The 20,562-nt window shown below is 49.0% G+C and overlaps 1 protein-coding gene across 6 annotated transcripts in view; it reads left to right on the top strand.

Annotated features, from left to right (window-relative positions):
- DNM1 (dynamin 1) overlaps positions 1–20,303 on the top strand; it is a 62,617-nt gene extending 42,314 nt beyond the window's left edge. For 2 of the 6 annotated variants that reach the window (XM_063316541.1, XM_063316540.1), the window contains exons 16-21: positions 5,438–5,547; positions 5,669–5,780; positions 8,234–8,404; positions 9,609–9,850; positions 10,694–10,912; positions 19,860–20,303. In XM_063316541.1, the coding sequence (XP_063172611.1) occupies positions 5,438–5,547; positions 5,669–5,780; positions 8,234–8,404; positions 9,609–9,850; positions 10,694–10,912; positions 19,860–19,920 (915 nt within the window). In that variant the 3' untranslated portion in view covers positions 19,921–20,303. Of the gene's footprint in view, positions 1–5,437; positions 5,548–5,668; positions 5,781–8,233; positions 8,405–9,608; positions 9,851–10,693; positions 10,913–18,547; positions 18,809–19,859 lie in introns of those variants that run through there. The other 4 variants (XM_063316539.1, XM_063316538.1, XR_010068794.1 and 1 more) reach the window with 3 other exon arrangements.
- The last annotated feature ends 259 nt before the right edge of the window (positions 20,304–20,562 follow it).

Genomic DNA, 20,562 nt, shown 5'->3' with positions numbered 1-20,562 from the left:
AAGGAAACCTCCATACCTTGGATGGAGACTTGAAGGATGACATCCTCCCCTTTGGCGCATAGCTCCCATGTAGCAATTCCAGATGTTCCTTGGGCCATGCACTCTGCTTCCTCCCTGATGCTGTCAGGGATAAAGAGGGCTTTATGTGTGATGCACATACCCACCAGCACACGCCAGAAAGAGGCCAGGAGGGGAGAAGCAGAGCGCGCCAATCAGCCAAAACGGAAAAGAAACCAAATAAATAGCAAGTCTGGAAAGATGCCGTTGACTCCCTTGCCCTCCGTTGCGGACTGCTGGCTGGCTTCGTCCTGATGTGCTTTTTTTTTAACGCTCCTGAACTTCGGAGGAGGTGGGATGGAAGACGTTTAGCGTATTTAAACAGGCTGCAGGATTTGTTGTGAAGGAAAGGGGGAAAGAGCGAGATGTGGACGAGGTTGGTAAACAGTCCAGAAATACAGATCTGTCCCCAAGCGGCTCAGCAAGGTCGCCATGCGTCAACGTTGGCCGCTCTGGGGCCCTACCTCAGCAACTTCTGGGTGTCTACAAGTTTCCCGCCCCAGTGAATATTTTGCTGGGAGAACCGTAGAGCAGACTGATGACCTCCCACGGCTTTCTTCACCAAACTTCCCAGCAGCTTTTTGTTAACTCACCAGAGAACCCACAACAGGAGAGCACGCTTAACGTGCATCTTTTCCTTATTCCCTCGGAAAGTCCGGCAACCGGATGAGAATGTTCTTTCTTGGATAAGAACTGACTTTCTCCTCCCCAAACTGAAAGATATCAGATGCAAACTGGGAGCAGGCGACACGTGTCCACCCAGGACCCCAGGACACGTAGAAGCCCTCTCTTTGGCAGGCCCCACAGTTGGGTTGGCCATCTGTAAGTTGGCCAACAGGAAAAGGGCCTGGCTCGCCTTCCAGCAGGCATCTCGCCTGTTCTGGGCTAGGAACAGGTCCAGCTTGCAGGCAGACACATTTTACTAGCAGATTCAGGGTCATACGTTCACCAGCATTTCTCACTGAAGAGAGGGGAAGGGGAAGAAAGCACACCAGCATCCAAGAACGAGATGGGTGGACATGTTTTTGTTTTTTTAACACTGTCATTATATTTCGCAACCTCCCATAAATCAGGGAGGGAGGCCAAGATGTCTTCTTCCCTTCCTCCTTCCCGCTTCCAGGCCATCCTTAGGCTGCAGAGTCACCCGGTCTCTTTTTGTGGAATTTTACAGTGGGTCTGGAGAACCTCCCTCGATGCAGGCTTCCTCGGGAGGAAGATGCCTGCCCCAGCTAGGATTTCAGAAAGGGAAATTGCGGAGTTTGGGACCCCCTGTTCCTTTCTACCCCAGTGTAGCAGCTTTTCAAAAGACAAATGAAGGTCCGTATCCCTACTAAATTTAATCCCACGCGTGACTCCCCCACCGGCGCCTTCTGGAAAGAGCAGCTAACTTGGCCTCTTTCTGCAATTTGGGGGGACACGTATAGCTACAAATAACTAGAAACTGGGCAGCCGCGGGAGATACGGTGACGTTCCTCACCTGGAACATCTTGAGGTGTGAAATGGAGGATGGATGGAATTCCATGCTGGCCTCAGGAGCCCCCCTCGTATTCTGCAAATGGAGCAGTGCAGTTGCACGATGCAGCCCAGAAATCACATTCCTGCTTCCTTTTGCTCCCCCCCCACCCCACAAACACACACCTCTCGGTGCTAGGAGGCCACCCCTCCTCTCTGCACATGGCACCTCAACTCAAGCCATGTCTTCTGAACCTTCAACCCTGGGACACCATCCCGCGGCACGAAAGATGCAGGTGTGGCTTTTGGTCCTCGGCCAAGGAGCATATCCTCCCTTCTCGCCGGCGGGCTGGCTCTGATCCGGCCTGCAAACTCCCCCTGCCACGCTTGGCGGGGCCGCCCCACCCCACACACCTCCTGATTGCTAACACATGGGCGGGAGGCTCGCCGCCAGCCCACTCCGAAAGCCCCCGGCCCCTCTGTGAGTTTGCCTGCGACGCATTCCCATCTCTGCTTCTAGGAAATGAAGTCAGAGCGTTGATATAAAACAGGCAGGGCTGAAAGGGGAGACCGGAGAGGCCAGGAGTTTGCGGGGAGGGGTGGGGGCCCTCTGGGTGCCCAAGACCAGAGTGGCAGGCAACCCTGGGGCTTAAAAAAAAAGGCGGTGCACTGGGTGCCGAACCTGGTTGTAGCTTCACCAGCTTCAGGTCACCCTCGAAGAGTTTCAGATCAATTCCTGCCTCTCGGAGGTTGTCCTAGGCTGCGTGGTCCAGACTTCTCGGCAAAACCTGGGGGTCTTTGCTGAGGTTTTGAAGGCCATGTTCTTGCGACGGAGCACACTGCAGTTTTTGAAAATAGAGCGGCTGGTGTGGAACGTTGCAGGAAGTCCAGTTGTGTGATTCCAGACCAGGCGGTTGGGGGAGGTCCCTGTTTGGAAAGGCCGCCGTACCCTGGACCAACCCCAACAATGCCATCAGACTACAAATGTTATTGTGAGCGGAGGGGAAAATATTTAATTCACGGAAAGAGAGTTGCGTCTCAATTCAGCGCACTCCTATTTGGGATTGCCTGTTTCGTGGCCCTAACCCTGCTCACTGACTTTTAGGACGTGGCCCCATGCGCTGCATCAAAGCCACATGCAACCCCCCCCAAACAGCCCCCCCCCCAAAAAACTGCATAAAACTCCTGGACAGTCTGACTTGTGGCATTAGTCTCTGCACTCATTGATTGATTATGTGCCATCAAGTCATTGCCAACTCTTAGTGACGATATGGAGGTAGATTTTTCTCGATGAAGATACGGGCATGCCTGGTTCTAATGCCTATATAGGAGTGAATTTCTTTCTTTAAAAAAAGGAGGATCAGCAAGAATTCTGTGGTGTGGTTCTAAGCTTAGGACTGCAAATGTGAGTGCGTTGTTAAATAGGGGCCCGTTTGCTTGCATCTAAACACTCTCTCCTTCGCAATCTACAGCAGCCTTTCTCACCCTTTAAGACGGGTGGACTTCGACTCCCAGAATTCCCCAGCCAGCACTGGGAGTTGAAGTCCACCCATCTTAAAGTTGCCAAGGTCAAGAAACACTGCTCTGGCAAGGGGGTACGATTCGCAGAGGCCGAGCACAGCGCTCCCCAGCTTCGGTATCCGGTCAAAGGCAAAAGGGTTAGGGTTGCAAAGGGTGCAAACGATAGCTTTTTGCCGCCTGCAAATCTCTCACTGTCGGCTTGACCCATCAGAAAGAGTTCCCCTAGATTTAGGAAGCAGAGTTTCACGCTACATGCCGGTGGTTGGGTGGGCAAGCACGCCGGGGAAGGGTTGGAATTAACTAGCAATGTGATGTTTAGTTTGGAGGGGGGGGGAACTCAAATGGGAGGTCGGCCGGCTGGAAAGCAAAATAGCAGCTTTGCTGTTATTCTGAAGAATGCCTCTGGGCCCGGAGAAAATGAGAAGCAGGGAGGTGGTTCCAGCCCAGAACTTGGCTTATGCAACCTCCTACCCCAAACCCAGAAAAACGGCAAAGCTGAGACGCTAAAAGTTTGCGGCAGAGAAGAAACCCCCCTCTCGCCTTCTGGAAGAAGGATGTTTTATGATGCCTTTCCTCCATCAAGGCTGGTGGGAGCCGCTAGCAAGGAGAAGAACAAATTTGGTTCCTTTCAGAAGATCCCGTGGCTTCTTCCCTTGCCCTTCCTCGTGGCAGTCTAAACTTGCCTGCAGGGCATCGGGTCCCGCCAAACCAAGAGGATGTGGCTCAGAACAATGCGTTGGGTGGTGCCGGGCAGCCTTCCTTGATGATCCCAGATGATCAGGCTACAAGCCCCACGGTTGACTCAGGCAACCCGGTTTGGTCACCCCACCGGCAGGGCGGGGAAGCCCAAGGATTGGCCACGCAAAAGGGTGAGACAGAGCTGCCCGCTCTCCGTCTTTGGAGGCCGCCTGTCACATCCCTGTCAAAGGAATCCCAAAGCTTCCCTCCCATCTGGAAGCATTTAGATGACCCATCATTTTCTGCGAAACAAGCTTGCAACACTTCGGATAGGCTCTTAATCACCCGGCAGATGCGCTGGCAAAGTCGGAGCGGCTGCAGAGGGTTTCTGGAGACCCTTCTGAGCAGAGTCACTGCCACCAGGTTGCTCCTGGGGAGGGAAGACCTAACCCCATCCTATCCCGTCCCCTTGGATGAATTGTCCGAGAGAACCACAACCAAAGAAATCTTTTGAAGAAGCAAAAAAAAAGGGAATTCCTCTAGTTGGCTGCCCACTCTTCCTTCAGTTTCCAACCTCCAGTTCAAAACATTTGCCACTTTTTTTTTTTAAGGACATATGGATTTTTACTCAAGTCTTATGTTTTCCTTTATTTATGTAGCATTTCTCTTTCTCCGTCTTTCAGTAGTGCATTTCCCCCAGTAGATCCATTTGGGCTAGTCCTTCCCACGAATGTAATTATTTTAACATGCTTTTTTGCCCCTCGGTCTTCGTCCACGCCATGATGGCAGAAACAGCCTGGTGCCCTCTAGGGGTTTGGGGCTGCGGCACCCATCAGCCCCCTTTCAAAGGTTTAACAGGCAGGGGCCCCAAACATCTGGAAATGGCTTGGAAATCTGTCCTAGGGGTGGTCAGAAAAATAAGGCAGCCTTTTTTTCATTCTCTCTCTTTGGGCTTCTGTTGAAGCTGCATCTTCTGCCTTTCTTCTAAAGCTGCAGAAGGGAAGATCAGGCTGCGTTATTCTGAAAAATCCAATGAGGGCGAATCTGGGGCACACCCTCTTTCGGTGCTGCCAGAGCAGCCACAGACATGGAGGCTTTTTAATGGAGGAGAAGGCAAACCCATGGCCAACAAGACCATCTTAAGCTGGTGGCCACCGTTCAAAATGAGTGTGCTGGGACTCATTTTTGAGTCCTATGCGGTTTTCATCTTAGTGACTAGGATCTGAGCCCGGCCCGCCTGCATGTTCCTTCCTGCTGTGGGCAACCACAGACCTTCATTTTTTCCAGTCGAGGCTGATACGATGCATAAGGCACCTCGCCAAGAGTTGAGTCCTGGAGCCCAGGATGGTCTTCGTAGAAGCACAGGTCCCCCTCTAGGGTGTGTGCAATACTGCTGTGCCTCTCTTAATTAGCAGAAGGCTTCTCGAAGTAAGATGAATGAGGGGTGGATCTGATTGCCCAGTCAAGGGTCCTTGTGAACACTTTGGTAAGGACTGGGTGTGGAAGCCCAATCAAGACAAAGTCTTCACAACGCGGTGCTTACCCAACCCAAAAGCTGTTACCTTCTGCTTGTAATCTTTTCAGCGTCCAGGCCGCCCCAGGTAACAAAGTCTCCAGATGTTTGAGACAACAGCTGCCAGAGTCATCAACAAAGAGGTGATGGGAGCTGTAGGAAGTCTTGGTGGGAACAACTTCGAGAGGACTTATGGCCGATTGCTTTGCCTTCTAGGAGAAAGAGAAGAAGTACATGCTGCCGGTGGACAACTTGAAGGTGCGAGATGTGGAGAAAGGGTTCATGTCGAGCAAGCACATCTTTGCGCTCTTCAACACGGAGCAAAGGTATGGCCTTTCTCTGCCCGGAACTCGAGGAGACCCTTCTCTTTTTCCAAACCCAGAGGACAACCTCAGCCAGTAGACGAGGTTACGCCACATTTCACCTTCTTTCATTCCCACCACCCAGGAATGTTTACAAAGATTACCGTCAACTGGAGCTGGCCTGTGAAACCCAGGAGGAGGTGGACAGCTGGAAGGCGTCCTTCCTGCGGGCTGGAGTTTACCCAGAGCGTGTTGGGGTGAGTTGAAAGGCAGCGGAGGAGGAAACGTGAGCAAGTGTGGAAGTTGTAGGACAAACCGTCACTGAGGTGCCAGATAAACCAGACTGTTATATCCGTGTTTGTTTTTACAGGTAGTCCTCGCTTAACGACCACAATTGGGACCAGAATTTTGGTCGCTAAGCGATGTGGTCGTTAAGCAAACCACATGGTCATTAAGCAAATCATGCAGTTCCCCATTGATTTTGCTTGCTGGAAGCCAGCTGGGAAGGTAGAAAATGGTGATCACGTGACGTAGGGACTCTGCAACGGACTTAAGTGCGAGGAACGGCTGTAAGTCAGTTTTTCAGCGCCGTCATAAGTCCGAACCATCGCTAAATGAATGGTTGTTAAGTGAGGACTACCTGTATCATCTTGGTTTGGGTGTAAAGCAGGAAGAGGAGGAGGAATTCTAATCTACTTGCTCTCCCCCTGCTTTAAGCAGAAGTTGCATTCTTTGCAAGACACAATCCATGGTTTAAAATTGGGAGCACCTGTCACATCCCTCCGGAGCAGAAGCCAAGGAGTGACCACAGGACTTGCACCCTTGTAAACATGTTTTCCCAAGACTTTCCCCCTCCTCTTTTCTTTCCACGAAAAATGCCCAAAGGAAGGACAGAGGAGAGACCCAGGAATTGCTTTGGGACCTAACTGGTGGGCTGCCATATTGCACCGTCCAGCATAATGGCAATAGCGCCACCTGCTGGCGAGGCTCTGAAATGACAGCACCTTCATTGGCACGCTCTGCTCCACCCTAAACGGTGGTCTCCGTTTAAGATTTCCGTTTTTCACCAGTTCTCCCTTGTCTCCTTTTATCTCCTTTTCCTCCTTTGCTCCCCCCTCTCCAGTGTTATATTTCATGGGTGCTAAGGCCTCCGATTTTGTCCATTTGCTGTTAGATGCTATACCAACATTAAGAAAATAGTTTTTGGTTTTGCTGGTAAATTTTATTTATTTATTTGTTTATTATTCAAATTTCTATTACCACCCATCTCCCCACAAAAAGGGGGACTCTGGGTGGTTTCCAATAAAATTATCCTTTAAAACCTCAGCACATAAAATTACAAAATCAACGTCCACAATACTAAAATAACCAATATAAGTATAAAATCCAAGTGGGAAAATTGCCTTTTCTAGGAAGCTGTTTAAGACTGATGGATTGACGACGTGCCATCAAATCATTTTCGACTCCTGGCGACCGCATAGATAGATTTTCTCCCCGATGATTTATCCCTAACCTGGTCTTCCAGGTCTTCGAAGGGGGCACTCAAGCCCATTTTATTTTTAATTTACTGTATTTTGGCTTTGTCACGACCCTGTTCCAGTTATATCCTCTGTTTCCATGGGTACACTTAATACTTAGCCAGAAAGTACACATACATTTAAAAATCACATTTTTTAAAAAGTCACATTTTTTCTTGTTTTTGCTTTTTTGTGCTCAAACTGGCCTTACAGGACAAAGACAAAGTAAGTGATGGTCCCTTTTTTTTCCTGTGCCATCTTCCTTTCAATTACACTTTTTTTTATTGGATCAGTTTTTTTAACTCCTTTTTTTTTTAATTTAACCTTTTCTCCCTGTATCTGAAGAGATACTTTGTGCTTCGCCCTTTCTACTTCATGCCACGTTGCCTCTTTGATTTTGGGTTTTATTTCTGTTCTTTCTAGAATTTTCCTTTTTGCTTGTTTTCGCCTTCTCTGGAACATATTCCCCCATTCCTGAGCTACGTTAGAAAGAAAATATATAAATTTTTCTTTATTGTTTGTTTCCTTTTTTTTTTTGAATGATGCCCAGTTTCCCAAACTTTGGTCCTTGTTGAGACCTTCAAGAGACGTACGTAAGAGTGTAAATATTAGGTATGGAAATTCAGTCGAAAGAGATTGAGTGAACTAAACTGAATCACATTTGCATATCAAATTGCAATGTTGATTTCAGTTCTCGTGCCAATTTGGACGAATTCATATAACCTGGAGACTTGTGCACAGAAGCCTATGAATTGATTCCCGGTTTGCCAATCAAAACAAGCCTGAAACCCGGTTCCAATTGGAATTTGATTTTGCAGACCTCTGACACCCAAGTGCTTTGGAACAAAAGTGTAAGCAGGGGATGATTGTGGTAGGAAGAGACTTATTATGAAACCCCTTCTTCTATGAAATCTAGTTTGGTATCTCAGAAAAACAGCCTCTACTTTCTTCCCTAAACAATTGGGATAACCTGCGAAAGAAGATGATGGCCCCTTAAAGCAGGTGTACCCAGCATAGGACCTCATCTAGCGCCGGACCTCATACTAATCTCCTTCTGTTCTGTCCTTGCTAATTCAGCTTGTTATCTAGAAGTCCGCAGAACAATCAGGGGAACTAGATGGGAAGCGGGAGATTGTGGGCTTTGAAACGGGGTTGTTAATGCCCCACCTTGTCTCCCCGTCGATCCTGCGCAGGCTGGGGAATCGGAAGAGAATGGCTCTGACAGTTTAATGCACTCAATGGATCCCCAGCTTGAGAGGCAAGTGGAAACCATCCGGAACCTGGTCGATTCCTACATGGCCATCGTCAACAAAACCATCCGTGATCTCATGCCCAAGACCATCATGCACCTTATGATAAACAACGTACGTATGACCAGGGAAGGGTGACCAGGCGGTGTATTTGAGTTACGTGACGTCTTTTGAGTTGCTTGGACCCATCTCTTCACTTAAAAGCTGCAGGTCCTGGAGCAGCACGCAGATGAATAGGAAAAGTCAGCTGTTGGCTCGGGCTTCCCATCTCAACAGACATGGGAAACGGGGAAAGTAGAGGAGGAAGGAAAAGGAAAACAAGAATATCTGATAGACTGATCCACCAGCTCTAGAGCATAGAAGATTGGCAGAAAAAAAGAGCATATTGTAGGATGTTGGGATGGGATTGAGGAGACGTTCATTCAGTCCTGGTTAGGAGATGTGGTGCCAAGTCCCCTCGATCAGCCTCACCTACCTTGCAAAGATGTCCCTATGCAGGGAGCATCTTTGCTCCTGTCAGCTTTCCCGGCTGAGGCCAGGAACACCAGATGAGCTAATTCTACTTTATTGTAAGGCTACATTAACAGAATCTTGCAAGTCTGAAAGTACAAATCTCCCACTGTATAGCCTGGAAAGCTAGGGGGGGGGCTTCTAGCCTCTTTCTCCTCCCATTATGCAGCTGTAGGCTCTGCCCTCTCTTATCTGACAGTTCCCTTGGCAGCTTCTCTTCACTTTGTCTTTCAAGGTCTTTCTCACAGCTCCACTGGGTTCCTTTACTCATTGGTTTAAAGCCTTTGCACCTGCTCTTACAATCAAGCTTCCAGTCTTACACACACACACACACACACACACACACAGGAAAGAGATTCAGAAAGTAAAGAGGAAAGCAAGCTTCATGGACAGTTCTCAAAGCTGCTGGTGCATTTATGAAAAAGTGTTTCAAATTCTTGGATTTAAATCAGGAGTGGGCAGCTGGTGAGGAATCCCAGGTCTCCACGAACTTCTGATTGGGTGGGGATAATGCGTGGCCCCCAGAGATTTCCCCCAGGGCGATCCTCAAATGCAGGGGATTGGCTCACTTGGATGGATGGCTCAGGGGGGTTGGATGAGGGGAACCAGTCAACCACCACCACCACGTAAGGTCCCTGGGTGACTTAGGGCCATCCACAATCTCTCAGGGTGATTATTCTGGGTAGTTGGAGGTAAAGGGAAGAGGCTCCCAGAGAAAAAGCTGTAAAGCTAACCCAAAAGGGAACCGTCCCTGAGCCGCACCGATTCATGCATGTCCTCCTGCCCTCCTCCACCCCCTCTTTGGCAGACAAAGGAGTTTATCCATTCGGAGCTGCTCGCCAACCTCTATTCCTGCGGGGACCAGAACACCCTCATGGAGGAGTCGGTCGAACAAGCCCAGCGGCGTGACGAGATGCTGCGCATGTACCACGCCCTGAAAGAGGCCCTGAACATCATCGGGGACATCAACACCACCACCATCAGCACCCCGCTGCCTCCGCCGGTGGACGACTCTTGGCTGCAGGTGCAGAGCATACCGTCCGGACGCAGGTACCCGAGGCGCAGGGGGAGGCCCCTGCTGACCCTCCTGGCGCCTCTGCTCAGCCAGATAGGGGGCCGCCCCCCGGCAGAAACGGGAAGGAAGGGGGCTGGGATGTTCACATTTCCTGCCCCAACCGCGGCGCCCGTGGGATCTGCAGGGAGGGGGCCCTGGGGTGCACTCAGAGGCCAAGTGGGGTACAGAAGGTTTTTGGGTAATGCCCCATGGGAACAGCTGTTCTCCGAACCCCAGAGAGTTAAAGGTGGTTGGAAAGAAGGCATGATCCAAATTTCTCTTCCCTGTGAAAGCGGCTTCCATTTTCCAGCTTGGTCACCTTAGCTGGAATGTAGTCGTCCTAAATTCGTGTGTGATCCTTTGAACCCTCTATGGCTGCCCATCCTTCCCACTCTGAAGGAGTGAGTCTTTCCCTTGGCTTTTAACAGACACCCAGGAAGCCAGCTCCACTGGAAGGAACCTTCACCAAGGGAAGTGTGAGAATTCGAGAGCCCGCCGAGGAAGGTTTCCCCAATATTTGATTTCCCTTCGGGGGAAAAAACTAACATTAATAGCACTTCCTCCTGGCATCAGCAGGACAGGAGGAGACCAGGGTTGGCGGGAGGGGAGCAGGTGAGATTTTTGACATAGTATGCCCCCTCCACATCCAAACTCATATGCAGGGTGAGCAGGATTTAATTTTGCTCCACTCTCCTGTTTGGCAAAACACGGTGGCGAAAAAGGGACTTGTGCATCAGCAGACACGGATGCCTGGCTCCAACTGCCTTCATCTCTCTTGAACGCACTTTGGTGCCTCCTCCAAGGACTTCGCCAAGCTGATCTTTCTCTCCCTTGGGCAGGTCTCCCACCTCCAGCCCCACGCCGCAGAGAAGAGCGCCTGCAGTCCCACCCACCAGGCCTGGATCGCGAGGACCAGCTCCTGGACCTCCGCCTGCTGGTGGTCCCAGCCTCGGTGGTGCGCCCCCTGTGCCTTCCCGGCCGGGGGCCTCTCCTGATCCTTTCGGGCCTCCCCCGCAAGTTCCCTCTCGGCCCAACCGTGCACCCCCTGGGGTCCCAAGGTAGGTGAGATCGGGCCACGTGTGAAACAGTGGGAGATAGGCAGCGTACTTATGCACGTTAAAATTGTGCATTTCACTGACCATGTTATAACACTCGATACCAACGGGGCCAATACTTGCTATCCTGGGCACCTGCAGGATTCTTCTGGGGGATAACAGCCCCCTTCTTGTGTATCGTTTAATTTCAAAAATCCAGAGGGTTTCCCATTGGCCCAAACAGATCCACTGTAAGATTTTAAGCAGGAGGCAGAATCGGTCAGAACTGTGAGGATCTCACGGGGTCACCCCATCAGGGGCAGGACACTCTTTTTACGGATGTCCTTGGGGAAAACTTTGCAAATTTCAGCCTGAAAAAACACAGAAGCCCAAAGATGTTATGGTAAGATGAAGCTGAGAAAAATTCTGTCCTGCAGAAGAGGAATTCTCTTGTGCTAGCAAGGAACATATTTTGCGGGAACAGTCCTAAGTATGTTGACTTTGGGTATGTCCTACTGGTTTAAAAAAACACGGTTGAGTAGAAGCCAATGATTCTGAATCCGGTGGAAATAAGGCCTGTTTGCAGTGGAGTTTTTGTCTTTATGCACATCAAATAATTTTTGGGCTGCTGTTCAATTAAGTAGGTATTTATAATTATAATTTTTTGGAGGTATGGTTGTTACTTCCAGTCTTAACCTTCAGGAAAAAAAAAACAAAGCGTTTTTTTCTGGCTAGAATTATTACTAAATATAGATGTGTGAAAATCCAGGTATAAATGCTTTTATTTCAAAGTGCTGAACTTGAGAATTTGCAGGCAGATCTGTCATGTTTTGGTTTCCCATCAGCTTATCTTAGAGAAGGTGGCTGGCCTCTTTTTCTGAATTGGAGAATGCTCTGGCCAAGTTTTGGGCGTGAACAAATGAAATATTTACAGCGATATTAAAATAGATTTTTCTGCGGGCAAACAGAAAGCCTGTGACCTGGAACTCGATTTTTGGCGGCTCCAAAAATTATGGATGAAGACCCAAACATCCAAAACCAAGGTTTGGATCAATCGATGGGCTGCCGTTGCTTATTCTGGTCTGTGACTCAGGTCGCCCATTCTCCCTGTCGACATTTTGCACAGTTAAAAGAAAAACTCTTGAAAAAAAAGTCTGTTGCCCCAGCTCAGCAATTACAAATTGAATTATACTGGGTTCTGACTATTGCAGCATCTATATAATGGGTACAAATGTTGCAAAGAAAAACTCCTGGAGGTAAGTGCAGAATTGAAGGCTCCCTAGTTCCCAGGGGAAAACTCCACACCTCCTGCTTATTTAGGCATGGATTCTCCGTGGTTTGTAAATGCCTCCCGATATTCAATTTTAGAAAAGCCGAGAGACAGAAGGTGTTGCCCTTAAAAATTCCGTTCTCTGTGTCCCTTTTTTTGTATTAACTCACAAAATTTTGGGTTATCTCAGGAAGCACATCTCTCTGAGTGCTGCTTCTGGTATCACACAAGGCAGTCCTCGTTTAACGACCACAATTGGGACCGGCAACTCAGCCGTTGAGCGAAGCGGTCGCTAAGTGAAACTGTGACTGTGCTTACAATCTTACCTCAGCTTTCCTTTGCTTTACAGACCTGCAAAGGTCGTAAATGTGACAATTGGTCGTAAAGTTCCTTTTGCATCACCGTCGTAACTTCAAATGGTCACTAAGCGAGGCAGTCGCTAAACGAGGGCTATCTATACTTTCAACTTTAAATTTAACACTCCTGCTGGCTTTGCAGAAGTCAGGCAAAATGTGTCAGTTATGACCAGGATGGAGCGGAGTTTCAAACAATTCAGATTTTTGGGGGGTGGATAGGAAAGCTTGGCAATATTTGCAAAGCTCTTTTCCCAAGTTGTCTGCTGAAAAAATAAAATTCCTAGCACAGGAGGGTGTGAATTGGACGGATCTGTCCATTGCTACCCAAACCCTTGTCCACCTGAGTGAGAGCTTGCCTGATGCCCTGCAGCACAGCTGTCTGCTAAAAGCTGGAAGGGATGAGTTGGAAAAGGCGCCAGATGCTGGTTTATACTGTCTGCTCCCTGCAAAACAAGCCACGTTGTGTTGTACAAATGATTGTTCCAACCCACAGCATTCCCACTTGGTGCCTTCATTGTTTTCCAGATGCATAGGGGATTATCCATGGAGATTTCACTGTCCCATTCCTTTCTTCTTTTGAACAGCTTGCCATCTGTCGGTCCCTGTGGTTGTCTGTGTGTCCTGCTACTTCTGCGCAAGCCTTGTTTTAATTTTTCCTCCATCCCATCCCATCTTCTGGTTCCATTTATCTCCTTTCTTGTTGATGATCCTTTACTTCCATTTTGGCTGCTCTTCTGGATTTCAGTGTTCATTCTCCCCAGGGCCCGTTTCCATTCTCTTCCTCAACTTCTCTTCCATGTTGTTCACTCCTTCGTTCAGATTATATATTCTATATACAGGCAGGATACTTTAGCTGGGTTGAAATCAGCAGGCTTCCCTCTCTTCAGACTCACAGACATCCTGCCCATTCCACAGCCCCAGACCCCCCCATAAAAATTTGGATCACACGTCAACGGTTGCCGCTAGCTTGATCCCCATCTTCCCAGGTGCTCCCCCGTACCAGAAAGAGATGGTGGTTCCTGTTCCTGATTCCGCTTTGTGCTCTACAGATGTGTCTAGGACCAAACTCTACATTCCAGCTGCTGTGGAAAAAGAATTTGCAGATCCCATCCCGTATTTTTTTTTTTCAAATGGTCGAATCACTCCTTGTAAAACAACCTTCAAGAGGTAGCCGCGTTGCAGCCAGTCACCAAGAGGTTGGGGTCCCACCTTAAAGATCTCACCAGGGTAGGACATTCCATGAGAAGCAGAGCTGAGTCCATGAACTCGACATGGAAGCTGGAAGTCCTTCACTTGCAGACGGTAGAGATTCTGGTTTGACACATCTCAAAGGGATCTAGCAAGAAGAAATTCACCTCTAAGACTGATCTCCCAAAATCAAGTGGCTGCAGAATCTCTTTCTCTCCCTCCCCCACTCCCCCGTTCACTTCACCCTTTCCTTTAAGGTGCCCCTTCCCCACATGGCCCAGCGGCTGAGATGGCACCCCAAGGCTCCTTCGGCCATCTCTTGTATATAGAATAACTTAGTTCACACTTGCCAGATGGCATCGTCCTCTTGCCAGAAGTGAACAAGCAACCATCTTCATTCTGTCGTTGTTTGCTCTTCTTTCTCTCCCCCGCCCCACTTCTTTTTCTTCCCGTTGGGTGGAAAAAGGGGGCTGAGAAGAAGCGCATCAAACTTTGCAGTGTGTGTGGTTCTGTCTATGCCCGGAAGGGTTCATCTACCATCCTGTTTTGTAAGAGTGGAATGCATTGCGTATTTTGAAGGACTCCCCCTGCCCTCACGTGCCCGATGGTAGAGCCGCTGTCTGCGGAACCAGTGCCCTCAAATTGCCAGCTGGCAACGGGAGCTGTCCTCCAAATGCCCAGCAGGCACCAAATTGGGGGCAGCTGATCTTCTTGCCAGTGATGAGGCCATTGTTAAGCAGTGTGTGTGTGCATTTACCCCCCACCCAATCCACTGCTGGGGCTGGTAGCCTGGTGCGGGCAAGGGCATGCCCTGTTCTTGGCCTGGGCGTGCCCTGTTCTTGCAGCCGTTGAAGTGCCCCTGGGATGTGCGTCCATAAATCCGTGTGCCTCCTTCAGCATCGTTCGTAGCTGCATCTTCCGATTTCCACCCGCTTCTCTTCCCTGCGTGCTTGTGCGCTGTGGCGAGTGCCGGTACAGGCTGCGCCTCGCTTTTTCTCACCCGCTTCCGTGTGGGGGTGTGCAAGCCCGTGCGTTTTTCCAAGCTGTCTGGCCTTCTGCCTCTGTCTGAACTGCCCTGTTGCTCTCATGTTGTCTTTTCAGAATCACTGTCACTGACCCTTGAGGACTGGCAGAGACGGGTATGTTCTTCGCTGTACTCACCCCGGCCTCCGCTGATGCACGAGTCGGTGTGGTTGGCACTTCTGTCTCTTCCTCCCATTGCCTGTCCATCTCGTCCTCCCCTTCTGCCACTCGCCTCTCCCAGACCAGCACCGGGTCTGTAGGTGACACCCTTGTGTCCTCCATCTGGCCCGCAAACCTCTGGGCTGTCGGGAGGAGTGTGGTCCAAAGCGGGAGAATCTTTGGTAGCAAAGGTTTAATTTGCACGAAGGAGAAAATGAGCAGGGTGGTGGACCTGCTAGACCTCGCAAAATTGGCAGGGGGGCAGAGGGAAAGAGACAGAGGGAAGTCTTCTCCATGGCCCATTCCTGTAAATGTTGTGAAGTCCCAGCTTCGATCTACCCGTTATTGTCTCATCCTGGAACGATGCTTTCTGGGGTCCCAGGCACAAAATTGCAACCCAGATCCCCATGGCTTTGATTCCTGGTGTGTGCTCTCATGTGTATCTAAAATTCCTTCCCAGCATTCATCTCCTAGTGTGTCCTCCAGGTTCCAGTAGATTAGCAGTGCCAGATTACGTATGCGTGCTTCACTGACACTCATGCAAGAACATTCCTTGGGCGATTGCACCCCAGGGCAGCTTGGCTCTCAGCGCCTATTTTTAAGGAGGCTGTGGAGCTGTGATCTCACCCTTTGAATGCCACTCTGGAGCAGAGCTTTAGAACCACAATGCCCTTTGCCAATCCTGCCCGTCTTCTCACCTCTAGAACATCCTACCTGAGGTTCCTCTTGTCGCATCTGGTCCATTTCTATCCGTTGTGTGGCAGAGTTGTGCAGAATGAGAAGCTGGCCAGGCTAGCAGTAGAACATCAGCAGCTCCAGGGACAGAGGGCTGGTGGATCACAACGTGCCACTTCCCTAATAGAAGGGCCTTCCAGCTTTATGCTCAACGCTAGCCTAGGTTTCCCCAATCAGGTGCTGCCCAGCTGCATAATTCCCATCACCCCCATTCAGCACATGGGAGAAGACTCAGACAATACTTCCAATGGAAGTTCCCATCATGGGTTTTCTTCTTCCTTCTGACATGTCTCTACGCAACGTCCTTTCCTCCACAGCAGAGGGCCTGCTTCGTCTCTGCATCCATTCTCTTGTTCTGTGAATCCTTCTGAATTGACTGTGCCGCTCTTCCACCTTCCCCATCTTAATTTTGGGGAAAGAGAAATAGATGGTGGGAAAATGCTGAAGAGCCCCTGTAAAACTCAGTGAAATTAGGTAGAGCATTTGCAAGATTCCAATACCGGAGAGTTGTCATCTCTTTTGAAATCCTGTCTGTTGATGGTGGGCATCAAACACCCCTTTGCTGCAGCTTTTCCCTGCTAAAAGTCCAACAACCAACACTGCAGTTAAGGAACAGCGAAAGGCTTGGGAAACGTACCGTTTTCCAGATGGTTGATGAATTTCAGCTCCTAGCATGCCCCCTTATCTGTTGTGCTGGACTTCGACTCCCAGGATTCCCCAGCCAGCATGGCTGCTGGGGAATCCTGGGAGCCGAAGTCCACGCATCTTAAAGTCGCTGAGGTTGAGAAACACTCATCTGGAGGAACATAAGCTATGTTAGGGAGGTCCAACGCATTGAAAAATAAATATTGACATACACTGTCAATCAACAAACCCAGTTATAGCACTTGTAGCCAAGAAGGCCAACATTTAGGGCCAGCATAAAGGTTATGCACCAAGGTTATTCACATATTTCTGCTTAGATTTGCATGAATGTATTCTTATAATGGACATTTTCCGATTGCCAAGTCCCTTCCCAATTCTTGTGTGTGTGTGTGTGTCTGTACATGTCTATGTCCCAGAAAAAAATACACAAGAGGAAGGAATTTACCCAGATTCCCCCATTCCCCAATAAGCACAAGTCCATAATACACTTGCTTAATACATTTCACAACTGGATAGTGAATACTGTGGTGTAAGAGGAAAACGGCGTTTGCTGTCGATTTTTTTTTCTGTAATGACTTCCTGAAAAATAGAGAGAGAAAGAGAGAGAGAGATTGGAAAAGGAAGCACTGGGCTTGAAATAAAATAAAATTAAAAAGCTCTTCAAAGAAATCCTTAGAAAATCCTCTTTAAGAGGCCCATTCGTTACTAAATGGACTCTTAATGAGCTTAATGGGTACTTGATGTGAGGTCCTGTCGTTGTGTAAACAGAAAACGAAGGGGAGGCTAATGGTAGCCAACATATCTCATCCCACTACTTCAAACCTGTGGCTAGCTCCCTCCTTATTCTCCATCGGAGGTTCGTTGGTAGCCCAACCGGCAACGTGACAATCTGCCAGTAGTTGGAAATTGACATTGGCAGGATCTGGGGGCCTTCTAAAAGCAGCATTACTTCCCTGCTTCTAATCAATCCAATCCAGTTCAATTCAGGCATGGCTGTCCAGTTCTTGCTGGACTACTTACAAGAGCTGGCCTTTCTGAAGAGGCTCATCTGTTGCCCTTCGGGACCTGCTCTAAACACGACTAAACACGACTGTCTGCCCCAAAGCTGAGATTACAGGAAGCCCTGAGAAAATTAGTTTATGCTGACTTGGAAAAGGCCACAGCTGCACAGGAAGCTGTGACTGGGAGAGTAAGTGATGGTTTGGCCCATTCATTTACTCCATTTGCCACCTCTCAAAGCAAATTGGGGTTGATGGACTTCAGAAATGCCCATGTAGGTCACAGCACCAAGCCAACCTTGGCTGATCTTAAGAAGAATGGAACAGCAGAGCTGTATCTTAGGCTGGGAAGTTGAAAAACAGACCAGAAGACCCTTTCATATTATGGCCATGAAAATTGCATGGACATCGCCATTAAGTTCTTGCAACTTTAGGAAATTGGCTACAGAGGCACTTCCTTAATGAAGATGGCCTTGCTGGCCTTCAGAGAGGGAGGTCAGTGCTTGCTCAGTCAGCTATCCCCAACTTTCTTCCGCAATTCTTTAAAAAAAAAAAGCCTAGGATTTTCCAGCATTCACCTCTAGTTGTACTTGAGTTGGAAGCATCACTCAACAGCTGCTTCCCCCTCCAGGAAAGATCTCACCACATCCAACCCACTGGAGCAGTCCTCACATCTGGGAAGGCTGAAACACGGTGAGGGGAGTCACAATTTGGGGCTGGGGCTCCCCATCATCCAGTCTGTGAATGGACTAAAGCCCCAGAGAGCTCGTTGAACACATTTCACTCAGGAAGGTGCGGATCAGCACCCGTTTTGCCCCAAGTGCCCGGGGCTGACGATTAGCTGCCAGCTTCAGAAACAGCCCTTCGCAGAAGGCATACTCATTTCCAATGACATTCTTCCTCATGCGCTTGAAAGAGCAGCATCTCCATAGTTGTGCTTCATGCTTCTCAACGGTCATCTAGGGGCCAGCACCACCTTCCACGTTGGTGGGGCTTGGTTCTCCTGGAGAGCCCCTCCAGACCACCAGTGGCCAGATTCCACCCATCGGTCCCTAAAGCTTCTTCCTTCTCATTAAACAGTGATTTGGGTTTAAAAAAGAATGAAGGGGTGAAAATGCTGGTTAGTAGCTGCGCTCGGGGAGGTTGATGTGATGCTGTGGTACTGGCCGAGATGAGGTGGTGAGAAGCATGACCGATTGCAATTGGCCACCATGCTAACCTCCGTATGTGTGTTTCTCTTCTCTTCTTGCCTTTTCTTTTTTATCTTCTCTCTCTGCCTTCACAGCCGGAAGGGCCCTTCTTCACCTACACGACCCACTATAATTCGACCAGCTGAACCTTCCCTCTTAGATTTATAACCCAAGGCCTGTAGACAGCTGGCAACCAGCCCCGTGCTTGGGTTCCCCCCACTCCGCTAACCCAGTATCCGCCCGAGGCATCCCCTTGGCACCTCTGCCCCCTTCCTCCATGTGGTGAAAATGCTTGTTTAGTGACTGAGCACTCGTCTCCTTTCGTGCGTCCGTATTGCTTTGTGAGCCTAGAGTAGTCCGAGGGCGTTAAACGTGAATGCCATGAGCTCTCCAGAGCGTAGCGTTACAGGAGCATCCATGCCTCAAAATGCCCAACCCGTCTTGGGTTGGCGTTCTGCCTGCCTCAGTCAGCTGTGGCCCTAATCTGTAGCAACGTAGCCTGTTTTCCCCCATTCTTGTAGTAAAGACAGAAAGACATGGCCTTGTGTTGGCAACTCTGGACGAGGATCAACCCAGAAAGAGAACGTGGACGGAATGATTTCATGTTCTTGATCATGTCCGGAATGCGGGCTTGATTGGAGGTGCCGCAGTGGGAGGCCCGGTGGAGGCTGATCCCTGGTCCAGCAGGGCCAGCCAGTGTGGTGGCCGGGGAGGGCTTACTGGATGACGCGGTCTTCCGGAGGAAAACGCCTGCGGTCCTTTCCAGATGGACTGAAGTCGACGTTAACGGGCCACCCTCCGTTCTCGGGAATACCCAGCGGGAGTTGAGCGCGAGACAGGTGCCTCCGGGCTAGCTTTGTGGTTTGGCCTCTTTGCAGATGACTTGCTACCAAGATGCCGAGGCTAACTGGGTTCCTCCTCAGCCAAAACGGACCAGCTGTTATTTCCAAAAAAGTCTGCTGTGTCAATGTTTTATGACCTTTGCTTCTGACCAAAAAAAAAAGGACCTCTACAAAACATGTTTCATGTCTGAGTATCCCGGTGACCCCGTCCGCTTCCTTGCATGCAGGCAGTACCATTTCCTTCCACGGGGAAAACAGAATTGTCACCCCCAGCTTGGACTTCCCTCTGCACCGGCTGTTACGTACGTGGTGAGGGATAGACGCTAAAAAAAGAGAGCCCTCCGCTCTCCTGTCCCTCTAAAAGCCAGTCTTAGCCACCTTCTTGGTACGCCTTTAAGCCATCCCCGCTTACAATTTAAGTTCTCTGATCCAAACACCGCGGCTTTTGAGTTGGTTTTGACGTCTGTTCCTTTCTGTATTTTAACTATTGTTTTACTTCTTTTGTTCCTACCCCTTATCCTTCCTTTTTGTTTTGTTGTTCTTGTCTCCTTCTTTTAAATTCCAGCCGGCCTGGGAAAGCTAGTCCCTCCCGCCCGGAGAGTCCAAAGCCACCGTTTGACTTGTAATCCTGCTCTCTTGAGATCCATCCTTTATCTGCCTCTTAGCTGTCCTGTCCTGGAATGGTCGAACGCACATCTTAAAACCCACAGCTTTGTTCTGTCGTAGCTTGTGGCTTGCACATATCAGATGCAACTCTAGTGAAACTGGTTTTTTTTCCCCTTCCTCCTGGTTGTTTAAAAGGAACTTTAAACGAAGCCAATGAGTTATATTGTAGTAATGAAGAACATCTTTACTGTTATATAAATATTTATAAATATCTATATATATATATATAAAGATCTAAATCTATATGGTGTCCAGATGTTTTAAGCCTTCAATGCCTCCACTGTTGATTTTAGCAAATACTTGAGTAGGAAGAATGTGCATATATATATATATATATATATATGTGCACCTCATAAAATATAATGCAAACTCAGTTACTGCAGTTGGATTATTGCTCCCCAACTGTGGGTGATTTTTTTGCAGTCCTGGTAGTATTTGTGATGCCGTGTGTGACCTGTCAACTCCTGTTCACTGGCTGAAATAAATTATTTCTGCTAACAGAGACATCCTGCCTACAATAAAATCCTCTCTCCGTTCTTTTGCATGTCGTGTTTGATGTTGAAAGTGTTTGCAGCAAAAAAAACATTTTAGGGAATCTAACA

Source organism: Candoia aspera, chromosome 16 (assembly GCF_035149785.1).
Source record: "Candoia aspera isolate rCanAsp1 chromosome 16, rCanAsp1.hap2, whole genome shotgun sequence".
In the NCBI taxonomy this organism is placed as follows: Eukaryota; Metazoa; Chordata; class Lepidosauria; order Squamata; family Boidae; genus Candoia; species Candoia aspera.
Note: the sequence above shows the minus strand (reverse complement) of the source record. Positions and strands in the feature narration are given on the sequence as shown.